The sequence below is a fragment of the Rhinoderma darwinii genome, chromosome 1, assembly GCF_050947455.1.
Source record: "Rhinoderma darwinii isolate aRhiDar2 chromosome 1, aRhiDar2.hap1, whole genome shotgun sequence".
NCBI classification, from domain to species: Eukaryota; Metazoa; Chordata; class Amphibia; order Anura; family Rhinodermatidae; genus Rhinoderma; species Rhinoderma darwinii.
Genome location: NC_134687.1, coordinates 202,173,169 through 202,187,852, shown reverse-complemented (window position 1 = coordinate 202,187,852; position 14,684 = coordinate 202,173,169). Strand labels below are relative to the sequence as shown.

Below are 14,684 nucleotides of genomic sequence, written 5' to 3'. Positions count from 1 at the left end.
GACCATCCCCCAACAGCAAATCTTTAGGATCGTATCGCTGATGTTCCCCATTGTTTTTTATGTGTCAATACTTTTTTTTTTGGGAGTATTAAACATTGTAGGATTTTACAATATTGTTTACCGCAACAAACCTTATATCTTATTTTATAAAATAAGTCAATGAGGTGATGAATGTGAACGTATGCCACACATTGCCATGTGTTTGCAGACGATTTTTGGTATATATTCTTTTATAAATTTGCATAACACACATCCATTTCACCCAGATGTGAACACAAAATAATTATTAAAACTCAAAGTATGTAAAAATATATATCATACATTTGCAGCATAAACATTTCTAAAAAATTTGACACACTATAAAAAAAAGTTTGAATGGGCAATGTGGAGTGAAATTTACCTAGAAGTATATTCAGATTTATGGGCCCATTGTGAGATTCAGAATAAAAACAAATGAAGTAAGATGCATAGATTCCAAGAACTGCCATATTTTCCTATATTGGATATCTGACAATGTTTATTTACCCATAATTCAAGTGCTTCATCTGTCCAATTTAAACCAAAACAGTAAAAACTAAAACTTGGTCTATGGTGGTTCTCCCATTATACTTACTATTACATCATGCAGGTTGTGTATATTGCACAAGATGAATAAACTGACCTTACCACATACCTTGTAAAATATGAGAAACAAGTCATCCAGTCTGCCATGCAGGTCCCCTAGATAAGAGAGAAGATTCATGTTATAAAGGTTATTCGGGTTCCTAAACTGTTTAAGTAATCACTGCAAATGTCCTGAATTAAAGAAACAAATCATACTCACCTATCCTTTTCCCGGACGATGCAGCGCTGGCGCCACGGCGGTCCTCCCGGCGAGGGGGCTCAGTGGTCACCTGTTGCATTCCTGTCATTATGCCAGAAATACGATTCGTTACTGCTGAGCCCATTGTTTGGCTGCAGTGATCACATGTTTCTGTATACAAACACTCACCGGGAGGACCGCTGGTGTGTCAGCGCTGGATCGCTGACGCTCAAGGATCAAGTGATGAATCCTACTGAATTCTATACACAGCACTCTGTGTATTCAGTACTGTGTATTTAGTGATCAAGAAGGTAGTGGTGAGTATGGCTGTCTCTTATGACAGCACTGAAGAGTTATAAGGCACTGCCCTAACATTTGGTGATCCAGACATGGTAAAAACATATAGGCACGCTGGAAAAATCATAGCTTATAGAATGTGTAGAATTAGCAATAAGATACTGGGGCAGATTTACTACTCTGGGTCTAGAAAGTATGAAATAAAATATGCAAAATGTTGGCGCAAATTGGCGCATTTTGAGGTTTACACCTCACCAGACACTTTTTAAAAGTGTTCCGAAAAGGTAGAGTGGCTTAGTGGGATAAAGACTTGTCTAGTCAGAAAGGGGTGTCACTTGCGACTGTGTGCCAAAAATGTGTCAAAACCCGGCCACAAGATTATGGTGCAAAGTAAGCCAAATCAAAAGTGGAATACGGAAAAGTGTCTAACAGGTCATGGAAGATTCACCAAAACGAGCCTGCAGTATGCACCACAGTGATACATTTTGTGTTTGGTCTGGTAACTATTAGACAGCGTTAGTAAGTGTGGGCCATTGTGTCTGTTCCTATGACAATAAAATATTTAATCCAGTCACTAAAATACACAAAAAAATTCTTACCACATATTGTGATCTCTTTGCCATAACTGCTTGACACACGTTTTATATTTGGCAGCTGTTTTAGTTGTTTCCTTGTCTCATGTAAAAGATGTAGCACATAATGTGCATGTAGCTGCTACTAGGAAAAACCGTGAGAGAGAATAAGACACCCTTTGGAATCATACATCTTTAGCTTGTTACCAATACTATTTGCAACCTGACCTGTTGTTTAAATGTTAAACATATTTTTAAAGAATTTTGGGTGATTTTTTTTTTTTTCTTTGTCATTATCTATATTAAAAAAATATCCTAAAATCTTGCAGCTTTCACTGACCACTGAGCCTCACAATAGACTGACACTTCCTGTTCTGTAGAGATCACTTCTCAGCTGTCATCTTATGATCATCACAAACTGGATTACAATGAATGGTAACACCTCTATATAGATAACACAGGATCCGCCATTGATAATAGGGGATGGACACGGCGCCCCTCCTATCCTTTCCTGCACAATGACCGCTGCACAGGTCACAGAGCATGCCTCTCCCATTGGAGTCAATGAGTCCCCTCCTGTTCACAGGTTCCTACAGAACATGTGGATGCTGTAAAGCATATCTCTAAATGCTGTTAACTGCTCAGGCAAGATGGCTGCCCCCATAATCATGTACAGAAAATAGAATAAAAAAAACTCAACAATCAAAAAATATAAAAAGATTATGTTTCACTATCTGGTTTTTATTTTGAAAAAATGTATACATAACGCTTTTCCTTTAACCTAAATAAGGTCTATATTATCAACATTTGCTGTTGAGCTAGATGCAGCCTACGATAAAGTTGACCAGGGCCAGCCTTAGGTGTGCGCGACTTGTGCAGTTGCACAGGATGCATCAGACATCACTGTTGGAGGGGGCGCTACTGATGGCCTGCACCTGAGGCTTATGACCACCTCCAATCTTAAAATTGATTGTATAGCAGTATTATTTAGACATTCTACAGCACTGGTCTTAGATTACTTTATATATGGAGTACTTATTTGGTCCTTGTATGTTGGTTTTATTCAAACACAATATATTATTTTTTTCACTGTATAGTGGTGGCAGCACGGTTTAAGATTTTCTTTTAGACAAATGTATTGTTGACGATTAGGCTGGGTTCACACGACCTATTTTCAGACGTAAACGAGGCGTATTATGCCTCGTTTTACGTCTGAAAATAGGGCTACAATACGTCGGCAAACATCTGCCCATTCATTTGAATGGGTTTGCCGACGTACTGTGCAGACAACCTGTCATTTACGCGTCGTTGTTTGACAGCTGTCAAATGACGACGCGTAAAAATACAGCCTCGTCAAAAGAAGTGCAGGACACTTCTTTCAGACGTAATTTGAGCCGTTCTTCATTGAACTCAATGAAGCAGAGCTCAAAATTTACGTCTGTCAGAGAAGCCTCGCAAAATGCGAGGAGGAGCATTTACGTCTGAAACGAGGCAGCTGTTTTCTCCTGAAAACAGTCTGTCATTTCAGACGTAAATGCCTGCTATCGTGTGCACATACCCTTAGGCTGGGTTCACACGACCACATTAACGTCCGTAATGGACGGACGTATTTCGGCCGGAAGTCCCGGACCGAACTCATTGCAGGGAGCCGGGTTCCTAGCATCATAGTTATGTACGATGCTAGGAGTCCCTGCCTCTCTGCAGGACAACTGTCCCGTACTGTATTCATGTTTTCAGTACGGGACAGTAGTTCCACGGAGAGGCAGGGACTCCTAGCATCGTGCATAACTATGATGCTAGGAGCCCGGCTCCCTGCACTGAGTTCGGTCCGGGACTTCCGCCCGAAATACGTCCGTCCATTACGGACGTTAATATGCTCGTGTGAACCCAGCCTTATTGGGGCACCATTCTGCACAACACTGATAAATAGGTACTGTATGTAATAGTTATTCTTTCATTGTATGGCAGTAGGGATGCACGATGCATCGAAACTTCGATACTGTTCCGATGCCGTGCACCCTCAAACGGTTCGATACCGTTATTTCATGTATTTCGATACTAAGCTGTGCTGCTGCACAGCTTAGCATTGTAACACATGAATGTATGAGAGTGGGGCTTCAGCTGTGTTATACACCAATTGTCCCGCTCCTGAGTCCTGACAAGTGCGCACGGTCCACATGAGGTGATGCGACCAGCGCTGCACTAATGAGCGTCAGCACTGAAGACAGAACATGGCAGGCGCACTTCAAAACACTCCCATGTACGGTGTTCAGTGCCTGCGCTCATTAGTGCAGCGCCGGCCGCATCACCTCATGCTGACCGCGTGCGCACTTGTTGTCAGGAGCGGGGCAATGGCTGTATTACTCAGCCGCAGGCCCGCTCCAACGGCGGAGATGTGAGAAACGTCTCATCTCCGGCGCTATTCCCCTGAATGCTGTGATCAAAGCGGACCGCAGCATTCAAGGGGAGATGCCCCTTGAATCGTGTCACAGGGAATCCCTGTGACACTTCCCTATGACGTGATCGAGGGACATACCATATATGGGCAGACAGCCCAGGGTCCATTGAAGGAACCCAGGTCTGTCTTACCATATTTCCTGTTAGGGCATACTTAGGTATGTCCTAACAACTGCCTGTGTACTATCCGTACACAGGTTAATGTACTTGCATATAGCAAAAAAGTAAAATATAAAGTAATGTTAAATAAAAAAAATAAACATTCACATTTTTTACAATAAACATTAAATAAGTCTCAATACATAAAATATACACATATTCTTATTTTTCGTGGCCGTAATAACCTGCACAACAATTTTTTGCATCGTTTATGATGTGTACGCTATAAAAAAAATAGAATAAAAACTGCTTTCTTTCACTTATAAGGCACGATGTGTGATGAATTTAACCTCCATGTGCCACACATTAATATTAATTAACCCCATCATGTACCTTACACATTAACCCAATGTTGTCCATTATGACTGATAAACATGATGGGGTTAATTTCAAAATTGCACATTCAAAATTCATCACACCTCGTGCCTCACATCAGAAAATGAAAGAACTTATTTTTTTTAATACTGTTGGCAAAGTATCGTTTTGGTATCGAAAATCTCAATACTACACAAATATCGGTATCAAAGTCCAAATTATGGTATTGTGACGACCCTATGTGGCAGTACACCATTCAGGAGACACCAACTGAAGGTACCGCACAGGGTACCATACAACGTAAGGCCAGCTCTGAAGCTCAATGTAATGTTCTTTAATAGGATTACTGTCAGGAAGTCAAGAAAAGTCCTGGTCCCCTTAACAACTGTTCTTACATAGTCCCGGTCTATGTATACATACATACACATAAAATATATAAGTAGGGACACTGTTGGATAGTGTTGGCAGCACTGTAATTGAGCACTCCAGCCGGTATTGTGGCTGACATTATTTAGCAGGAAACGTGGTGGCCGACGGTCCGCAGCTTTCAGCTGCATCGCTGGGTCTCCTAAGTGACCCAACAATGCAGCACTAGCAGCCGGGGGCGTCACTAAGGCTGGGTTCACACACCCTATTTACGGACGTAATTCGGGCATTTTAGCATTGAATTACGTCCGAAAATGCGGCTCAAAAGCGTTGGCAAACATCTGCCCATTCATTTGAATGGGTCTTACGATGTTCTGTGCCGACGGTCATTTTTTTTACGCGCCGCTGTCAAAAGGCGGCGCGTAAAAAAAGACGCCCGCGTCGAAGAAGTGCCTGTCACTTCTTCAGACGTAAATGGAGCCGTTTCCATGGACTCCATGGAAAAACAGCTCCAATTACGTCCGTAATGGATGCAGCGAAAGACGCCTGCACATGCCTTTACGGCTGAAATTACGATGCTGTTTTCTCCTGAAAACAGCACCGTAATTTCAGCCGTAATGGACGCTGCCGTGTGAACATACCCTCAGGGCTTAAAATGTCAGGGCAAATAGCCCCAATACATATGTGTCCGCCCAAAAAAAAAAATGTGTGTATAGGAGACAGCATAGCATATCTATAGCACTACGACCCTATAAACTATGGATAGGATTAGATACATTGGCTCAGCAGACAGTATCACACATGATAGGATTAGATACAGGGCTCAGCAGGCAGTATCACACATGATCGGATTAGATATAGGGCCCAGCTCGCTGACATTGCGGCTCCAGCGCTGGACCCAGGAAAGGTAAGAATAATAATTTTGCTTCTTTATGTGTTACTGATTATTTTTGTGTGTTTGTGTTTGTGTTTTTTTTACAGTTTCGGTTGTTGGACTTCGAATACGAGGACTTCAATGACGGCGTTTTTTTTATTCTCAACAAAATGGTTAATGAGGGTTGTGTTTTTTTATTTCAATAAAATATTTTTTCTATGTGCCAGTCAGGGCTAATCTTACCTTCCTCTTCAGCCACGGCGGAAGTTCTCTCCTCTCGATGCTGTGCGCGGCGCATAGTGCTGTGACATCATGCGCTGCGCACAGCGCTTAACGTCAGGACCTCCGCTGCGATCCGGAACCAGGAAGGTAAGTACAGTCTGTTACTATAGTAACAGGGGCCCGCGGCCCGAGTTACTATAGTAACTTTTTATTGATGTGGTGCGGGGGGCAGTGGGCCCCCTGGCTTCGGGACCCGGTCGCAATTGCGACCGCTGCGACCCCTATAGCTACGCCAGTGGGTGACGCTGGGGGTAGTCCGGCTGACATTTTGATGAAGGCAATGTGTTGGAGACTAGAAGCACAGCAGCTTATACGTTTATGGGGCACTCTGATTGGGGTGTCGGCACTTGTTGATGCCTTTTTATGGGGCAATATAATGGGTACTGTGGCTAGCACTTTTATAGGTGCAATATGGCTGGCAGTGTTATGGAGACACTGGCATTTAGTGGGAATGGAACTGTTGTGGAGACACTAGCTGGCTGTAAGTATACTGTTCAGTTTAAGGGTATGTTCACACGCACTTATTATGGACGTAATTCAGGCGTTTTTGACCCAAATTAGGTCCGAAAATAGCGCCTCAATAGCGCTGACAAACATCTGCCCATTGAAAGCAATGGGCAGACGTTTGTCTGTTCACACGAGGCGTAATTTACGCGCCGCTGTCAAATGACGGCACGTAAATAGACGCCCGCGTCAAAGAAGTGACCTGTCACTTCTTTGGCCGTAATTGGAGCCGTTATTCATTGACTCCAATGAATAGCAGCGCCAATTACGTCCGTAATGGATGCGGCGTTCAAGCGCCCGCACATGCCGTTACGGCTGAAATTACGGGGATGTTTTCAGGCGGAAACATCCCCGTAATTTCAGCCGTTACGGACGCCCTTGTGTGAACATACCCTAAGGAGGCAATTGATCTTTTTTCAGTGGGGAAATAATGATACGTCTGAGTGACTTGCTGCCAGCACTAAAGGGTCCATTCCATATATTATTGTATGTGGCTCATATTGACAAAAAGTTATACATATCCTAGTTAGGAATTGGAGTTTCAATGATCCATTATAAAGAAACAGCACCACCCTCTAAGGCCCCATGCACACCTCCATAGATTTCATACATCTGTAAATACTGTCTGTAAATACGGATCCGTAGTCATTTATAGTCATCCGTATATCATCCGCGTATACGGAATGGTGTCCGTAAATACGGTCAGTAGTGCAACCGTAATGCATCTGTATTTACGGATCCCAAAAAAAACCAGGGAGGAATCTTGGGTAATCCCCTGGCGTCGCATAGCAACGCTTGCGTAATTACAGCCGTAGCTGTCCATAATTACGGAAGCGCCCATAGACTTCTATGGGAGTCCGTGCCGTAATTACGGACAAAAAAGGACATGGTCCATCATTTATACGGCATGCACACCCATCCATAAAAATACGTAAAGGTGTCTGTAGCCCATAAAAATTAATAGGTCCATAATTACGGATGAAAAATACGGTTGTGGGCCCTTTTCAGTAGTGCTGATGTCTTAACAATAGACATGGAGAAAGTTAAGAGTCAGATACTTTAAAATTACATTACAAGCAAATGTTAAAATGTCCAGCGCTGACGCCCACCACAAGACTTACTAAAATGAGCTCATCAGGTTATACTTACTTGCTTCTGTTTGAAAGCTTCCACTAAGGCCGCGGCATGGCTAGGCTTTAAAGGAAATGTCAGTCGAGGACCCGTGTAAGACACTGGCACCTCAATTGATTCGTAGTCACAGTATTTTTCTAGCTCCGTGTCTTTTAAGTTTTCCTCCTCAGTAAACATACGGCAGATGAAATCCCCTTACAAAAGTTAAAACATCACATGTTACTTTAGATTTATAAAGTGAAGGGAGTTTATTTGAGCTACTCCTTTTTTTGTGTTTTAATGTATTCAAGTCCTTGCTTTTCCGGTTTTATGTTAATAATGTTTAATCCCTGTAAAATTTGTCTTATATATTTTGTTTCCCAATTCCTCACAATTTTTGATATTTTTATTAGCTGTCAGTGAATGAAAACACTCTTAGGGTATGTGCACACACACTAATTACGTCCGTAATTGACGGACGTATTTCGACCGCAAGTACCGGACCGAACACAGTGCAGGGAGCCGGGCTCCTAGCATCATAGTTATATACGATGCTAGGAGTCCCTGCCTCTCTGCAGGACAACTGTCCCGTACTGTAATCATGTTTTCAGTATGGGACAGTAGTTCCACAGAGAGGCAGGGACTCCTAGCATCGTACATAAGTATGATGCTAGGTGCCCGGCTCCCTGCACTGAGTTCGGTCCACTACTTGCGGCCGAAATACGTCCGTCAATTACGGATGTAATTAGTGTGTGTGCACATACCCTTATTTACATCCATAGACTGAAAACCATACATACCTAGGTCTGTTCTCAGCTGATAGGTGGATACAATTCTATCCAATCTAGGCAATGTTCTGTGAACTAAATATATCATCATCATCATCAGCAGCAGCAAACCACTCTGGTAGTTTGCTACAATGTATCAGCATGGAGTCCACGCTTTTTAGCTTACAGATAAATGCCCGGACTGGATACAATGGTTTTATTTTCAAGATCTCTATTTGTTGTCGTGGATGAAAACATTCTTCTCTTTTATGAAAACCGGTACAGATGTAAGACTTCTCACAGATCAGAAGTGTAAGGGTCAGTTCACACTGAGTTTTTTTTGTCACGTTTCCAAATGGAATTTTGAGGCAGATTTTCTGCCTGCGAAAAACTCTGTGTGAACCCAGCTTAAGGCCTCATGCACACGACCACATTGGTTTTTCCGATCCGCAAATCCACGGCTTCGTAGCGGTCCATTGGACCACAAAAAAACCCTTTGTTTTCCAACCCTTTGTCATCCAGACTCACCTTTCCACAATTCACCAGTATTGTTGAATCCGCAATTGCGGACTGTAGAATGACTTGTCCTGAGTTTTTGCGGTCCGCGCACTGATCCGTGTAAGTCACAGTCGTGTGCATGGGGCCATAGAAAATAATGTGTCCACAATTTATCCACAAAAATGCGGATAAATTGCGGCCGCACAAATACGGTTGTGTGCATGTGGCATTGTAGTTGTTGAAATTAGTGATGTAATTGTCAGGGACATTGTTCTGTCAAGTCATATCTCTGCTGAAGCATTACTGTAAAATACATTAGTATCTCATAATGGAAAAATGCTGATGTTAGTTGTATAGCAGATATATTGAAAAACTGAAGGGTGACTTACTTTCCTTGCTGTTGTCTGGCGCAAAGTGGTCCATTAGGAAATTGAAAAAGTCATAAAGCTGCAAGACACCAATGGGGTTAAATATAATTCAGAAGATGATGGGAGTCAGAAGTACATTTAGTGTGGACTAGTAGTACTGGTATTCACCTACATGTCTACGATGTGTAAATTAGATACTTTTAGTTCTGTTTGTAACCCATCCACACAACGCAGAGAGGACGTTTGTAAGGGTTGTCAAAAATTAGAAAAAAAAGTTTTTTCTAATTTTGCAAAAATAGCACCGCTCTTGTCCATGGACTTTTTCTGGTATTGCAGCTCAGCACCATGTACAATAACAGATAAAGACCATGAATGGCGGCACCCCTTCTGGATTCCAGCCTGTGGATTGGGAAAAGGTGTCATTCTAAATATGAAACACAGACATATGTTGATAGGTATTATCCTCTTAAAATGTTATATATAATGTTAGAGCAAAAAAATTCACACTAGGTGTTCACCACCAAAATATTGATATGTATAGTTACAGGAAAGGGATTGGGAAAAGTAGTGTGATGTAATAGAATTTGAAGAATAGAAAGATAACAAATACTTTATTAATAAATAGTTGAGTAAAAAAGAACAATGTTAAATGATGGTGTCACGTAGGGTTCATGGACCCACATGGCCGTACCGCCTTGGTGGTATGGCAGCTGGCCAACAGGGCGCACGTCAGAGTCTATAGTTCATATAGGGTACCTGTGGCAGCTCGGACAGTAGCAAGGCAGGCTTGGCTGGGACTAGGCAGCAGGTAGACATCAGGCGTGGAGAAGCAGGACAGGTGTGGTATACAGCACAGCACGGCAACAGCTCAACATGGCACTAGATCAGGATACAGGAACAGGGAACACTGGGAGCAGGAAACACTAGGGGACCATTTGCAAGACAAACTTAGGATAAGACAACAACGCTCAGGCATGGGAGGATGGGGCTGAGACCTTCTTATAGCCCAGGGTGCTCTGGGAGCAATCAGCTAAATCTCCCACATGCGTGTGCTCTGGCTTCTTGAGTCTGGACTGAGCGCTCGGAACAGGACGGCCGTATGTGCAGACATCTCTGGAAAGAAGGGCGTCGACTGGATGGAAGGAGTTCGTGGTCAGCGACCACGGACATTACAGATGGTTATGTAGTGCCAATGTCCCCTAACTTGACACTAAAGACAGGTTGTGTCTAGAATAATCGTACTCTGTGAAGAAAAGTAAGATAACCTAGCCTACACCGGACAAATAACCAATGTTGTTTTTATGTGGGTTTGGCCTAACATTGTGAGCAGGACTAGTCTGCTGACACCTAATCAATATAAGAATAATCCGTGATAAATATGGGCTGCCTGAAATAGCAATGTCAAAATCTACAAGCAGAGAGGATGAGAGGTAAGCCACGATCAACCGTTGAAGTGCATCGGCACGTCTCACACAGACCAGCGCGGTCCCTCCGTTCACCCAAGAATTGAACGAGTGGCCGCACAGACAGTGTGCAGTCACAACAATCTCTAGTCCCTAACTGTGGCAGATATTCTGCCTGAAAGACAAGGTGATAGGCTAATGTTGCTTAATACGGAGTAGTGTTAGTTCATTTAACATTGATATTATATTAAAACACTCGACGCGCGTTTCGCCGGTACTTCCGGCTTCTTCCAGGGGTTCTTCACCCCTGGAAGAAGCCGGAAGTACCGTTGAAACGCGCGTCGGGTGTTTTAAGATAATATCATTGTTACATGTTCCAAACAATAGTTATTATCCACAATGGGATTTAGGACACATATGTAATTATTGTGTGCCTGCAGCGACCACTCTAGGCTGTGTTGGATGTGTTACTACACTCGGACAGCTGACCGTGGCTTAGCTTCTACTCACCCTAATTTGCAGACATGATCTCGCGCGGCATCGCAATCCAGCTGTGCCGTGTCTGTCCTCACGCAAACATTTTGCATGCAACTTTTCAAGTTCACGCTGTTTTCTTGATCTTACAGGTTCCCCCATGGCTGGGCTTTATCTATAGTCCGTCAAGGAATCTAAAGCACAAGCACAATTACATATGTGTCCTCTGCAATTGCTTCACAATACTAGTCGTCATTACAATCACGATTGAGGTCATCTCTTCAGCCCTTTATGGGTGTTTTATCATATTGCTATTTCAGGCAGTCCATATTTATCACGGATTATTCTTATATTGATTAGGTGTCAGCAGACTAGTCCTGCTCACAAAGTTAGGCCAAACCCACATAATAACCACATCGGTTATTTGTCCGGTGTAGGCTAGGTTATCTTACTTTTTCTTCACGGAGTACGATTATTCTAGACACAACCTGTCTTTAGTGCCAAGTTAGGGGACATTGGCACTACATAACCATCATTTAACATTGTTCTTTTTTAGTCAACTATGTATTAATAAAGTATTTGTTATTTTTCTATTCTTCAAATTCTATTACATCACACTACTTTTCACAATCCCTTTCCTGTAACTTTACATATAAACACAGACTGAATCAAACTACAGATCTTCTCAAGTAATCCGGGCTCAGAAGTGTGTTGTTGACAAGCTTAAGACCTACTAAATGAATCATACCTGGAAATCTAGGTCATCAAAGCATTAATTAGGATTATTGATAAGTAAATGTTGATACTGATCAGAAGGAAAATATAATCCACTTAAAGGGAACCTGTCGCCAGCATTTCACCTATTAAACCACCAATACCCGGTGGAAGTAGGTGAAAAATCATTTTTATGTAACCTATGAATTATCTTCTAAGTCCTTTAGAATTCAGTTTTTTTGCGTTCCTGCACTGTATGCTAATTAGCATAAAAGAGTCATATCTTCATTCGAAAAGAGTCATATCTTCAATCCTCAAGCCTTTCCGAGTTAACCCCCCTCCTTACTTTTGATTGACAGCTCCTCACCTTCCCCCCAGCACACACGAAATCACGCGCTCGTGCATCGATGTCCTGTTCTGGTGTGTGCGCTCAACGGCGCATGCGCAGTAACTAGATTTGAGGCCCAGATGAAGCAGGGAAGGGTGTCAGACCATACATGACGGGTGCATGCGCGCTGTCTCAGACAATATTTTGGCATTTAGGTTGGTCCAGTTTTCGGTGGTGGGCGGGCATAAGAAGAGGCAGAAACGAGATTATTACCATAAAAGGTGCAAAATGTTTGCAGAGCATTATTTACGGTTGGAGGAGGAGTTTAGGAGAGGGGATAACAGCAATGAACTTTTGACAGCAGTGGCCAGCGAGGGATGAGTAGAGTTCCATAGGTGAAATACAGGTGACAGGTTCCCTTTAAAGCAGGGGTCTCAAACTCGGCCGGGTAAGTGGGCCACATATAGAAAAAATAGGAAGTTGACGGGCCGCATTACTTTCAAATTTGATACAATACAAAATTATTGTTAATCAATTAGTTATTTGAACTACTATAACACTATATTACTATAATAATAATAATAATAATAATAATAATAATAATAATAATAATAATAATACTACATTACTATAACAATATTGCATTACTATAATAATACCTCTAGGTTTAAAATTTGAGAGAATTCTCCACGTGCTTATTTCAACAATCCAGTTTTCTAGTTTAAGTGTCGCTAAATGCAGTCCGGCGGCTCAGTTGGCAGTGTTTGGCAGACACACATGTCAAGATTGGGCAGCCCCTTTATAGATAGTGCCACTGAGTCCTCTGTAGATACTGCCACAGTGCCCTCTGTAGATGCAGCCACAGTGCCCTCTGTAGATTCTGCCACAGTGCCCTCTGTAGATGCTGCCACAGTGCCTTCTGTAGATGCTGCCACAGTGCCCTCTGTAGATGCTGCCACAGTGCCCTCTGTAGATGCGGTCACAGTGCCCTCTGTAGATAATGTGACTCACTGCCCTCTGTAGATAATGCCACACACTGCCCTCTGTAGATAATGCCATACACTGCCCTCTGTAGATACTGGCACACACTGCCCTGTGTAGAACACTGCCACACACTGCCCTCTGTAGATAGTGTCACACACTGCCCTCTGTAGATAGTGTCCCACACTGACCTCTGTAGATAATGCCACACACTGCCCTCTGTAGATAGTGTCACAGTGCCCTCTGTAGATAATGCCACACACTGCCCTCTGTAGATGCCACATACTGCCCTGTGTAGATAATGCCACATACTGCCCTGTGTAGATACTGCCACACACTGCCCTCTGTAGTGTCACAGTGCCCTCTGTAGATAATGCCACACACTGCCCTCTGTAGATAGTGTCACAGTGTCCTCTGTAGATAGTGCCACAGTGCCCTCTGTAGATAGTGCCACAAACCACTGTAGATCATTACACCCCCCCTATAGATAGTACCACATCCCCCCCTATAGGAGTGGAATCCCAAGGCAGAGCATCGGGATGCCGATGCACTGGCCTGGGATTCCTTTGCTGTAGAATGGGCTCAACACACCCGACCCAGCTGACAGCGCCACACGCCCCCTCCATGTAGGTAGCTTTATTAAGACTCCCTCCTCGACCGGGCTGTGTAGGGCTGTCAAAAGTGGGGTGTGTGGGGCGCTACTACAGGGCGTTTCCACTACATGGGACTGTCGGGCCACTGCTCACCAATGCATTTGCAGCGCTGGAGGAATGACGTCATGAAGGAGCGCTCCTCCTTCCGACCGCTCTATCCTCTCCCCGCGGGCTCACCAATGCGTTCGCATCGCCGGAGGACTGACGTCATGAAGGAGCGATCCTCCTTCCAAACGCTCTCTCCTCTCCCCATGGGTCGCGGGCCGCAGATGTCAGCCTCAGGGGCCGTATGCGGCCCACGGGCCGTGTGCTTGAGACCCCTGCTTTAAAGGATAACATCTCTGATAAAGTTATTTCCCAATTTTTGCTGATTCAGAGTTTTTTGGTTAAATAGTCAAGTTATATATAAAGTTTTAGATTATATCCTAAGAATTATTGTTTGTAGTAGACAACATTACCTTGATTTGGTCCTGCTCTCCAGTGTATTCTATTGATTGAAAGATACTCCATGTGCATCTCCGCCTCACTTCCAACTGGGCAACGTAGCGACGGTACCAGCGTTGTATTAACACTGCTGATTTGATAGCTGTAAAATAAAAAAGGGGCATATAGACATTATTGATATATACTATTGCTAGACCCCTCGAAGGGGTATTCCCCATAATCAGTTTTATTCACCTATTGACAGGATAGATGATGAATATCTGATTGGTGGGGATTCGACCGCTGGGTTCAACACCGATCACGAAAACAGACATAC

The 14,684-nt window shown here is 43.3% G+C and overlaps 1 protein-coding gene across 1 annotated transcript in view; it reads right to left on the bottom strand.

Moving 5' to 3' along the window:
- The window catches only part of PPEF2 (protein phosphatase with EF-hand domain 2), a 48,672-nt gene that overhangs the window by 20,473 nt on the left and 13,515 nt on the right, over positions 1–14,684 (bottom strand). The window contains exons 4-8 of the mRNA XM_075849830.1: positions 14,383–14,510; positions 9,393–9,450; positions 7,778–7,953; positions 1,699–1,813; positions 674–720 (exon numbers count right to left, since the gene is read on the bottom strand). Of these exons, the coding sequence (XP_075705945.1) occupies positions 674–720; positions 1,699–1,813; positions 7,778–7,953; positions 9,393–9,450; positions 14,383–14,510 (524 nt within the window). The remainder of the gene's footprint in view (positions 1–673; positions 721–1,698; positions 1,814–7,777; positions 7,954–9,392; positions 9,451–14,382; positions 14,511–14,684) is intronic.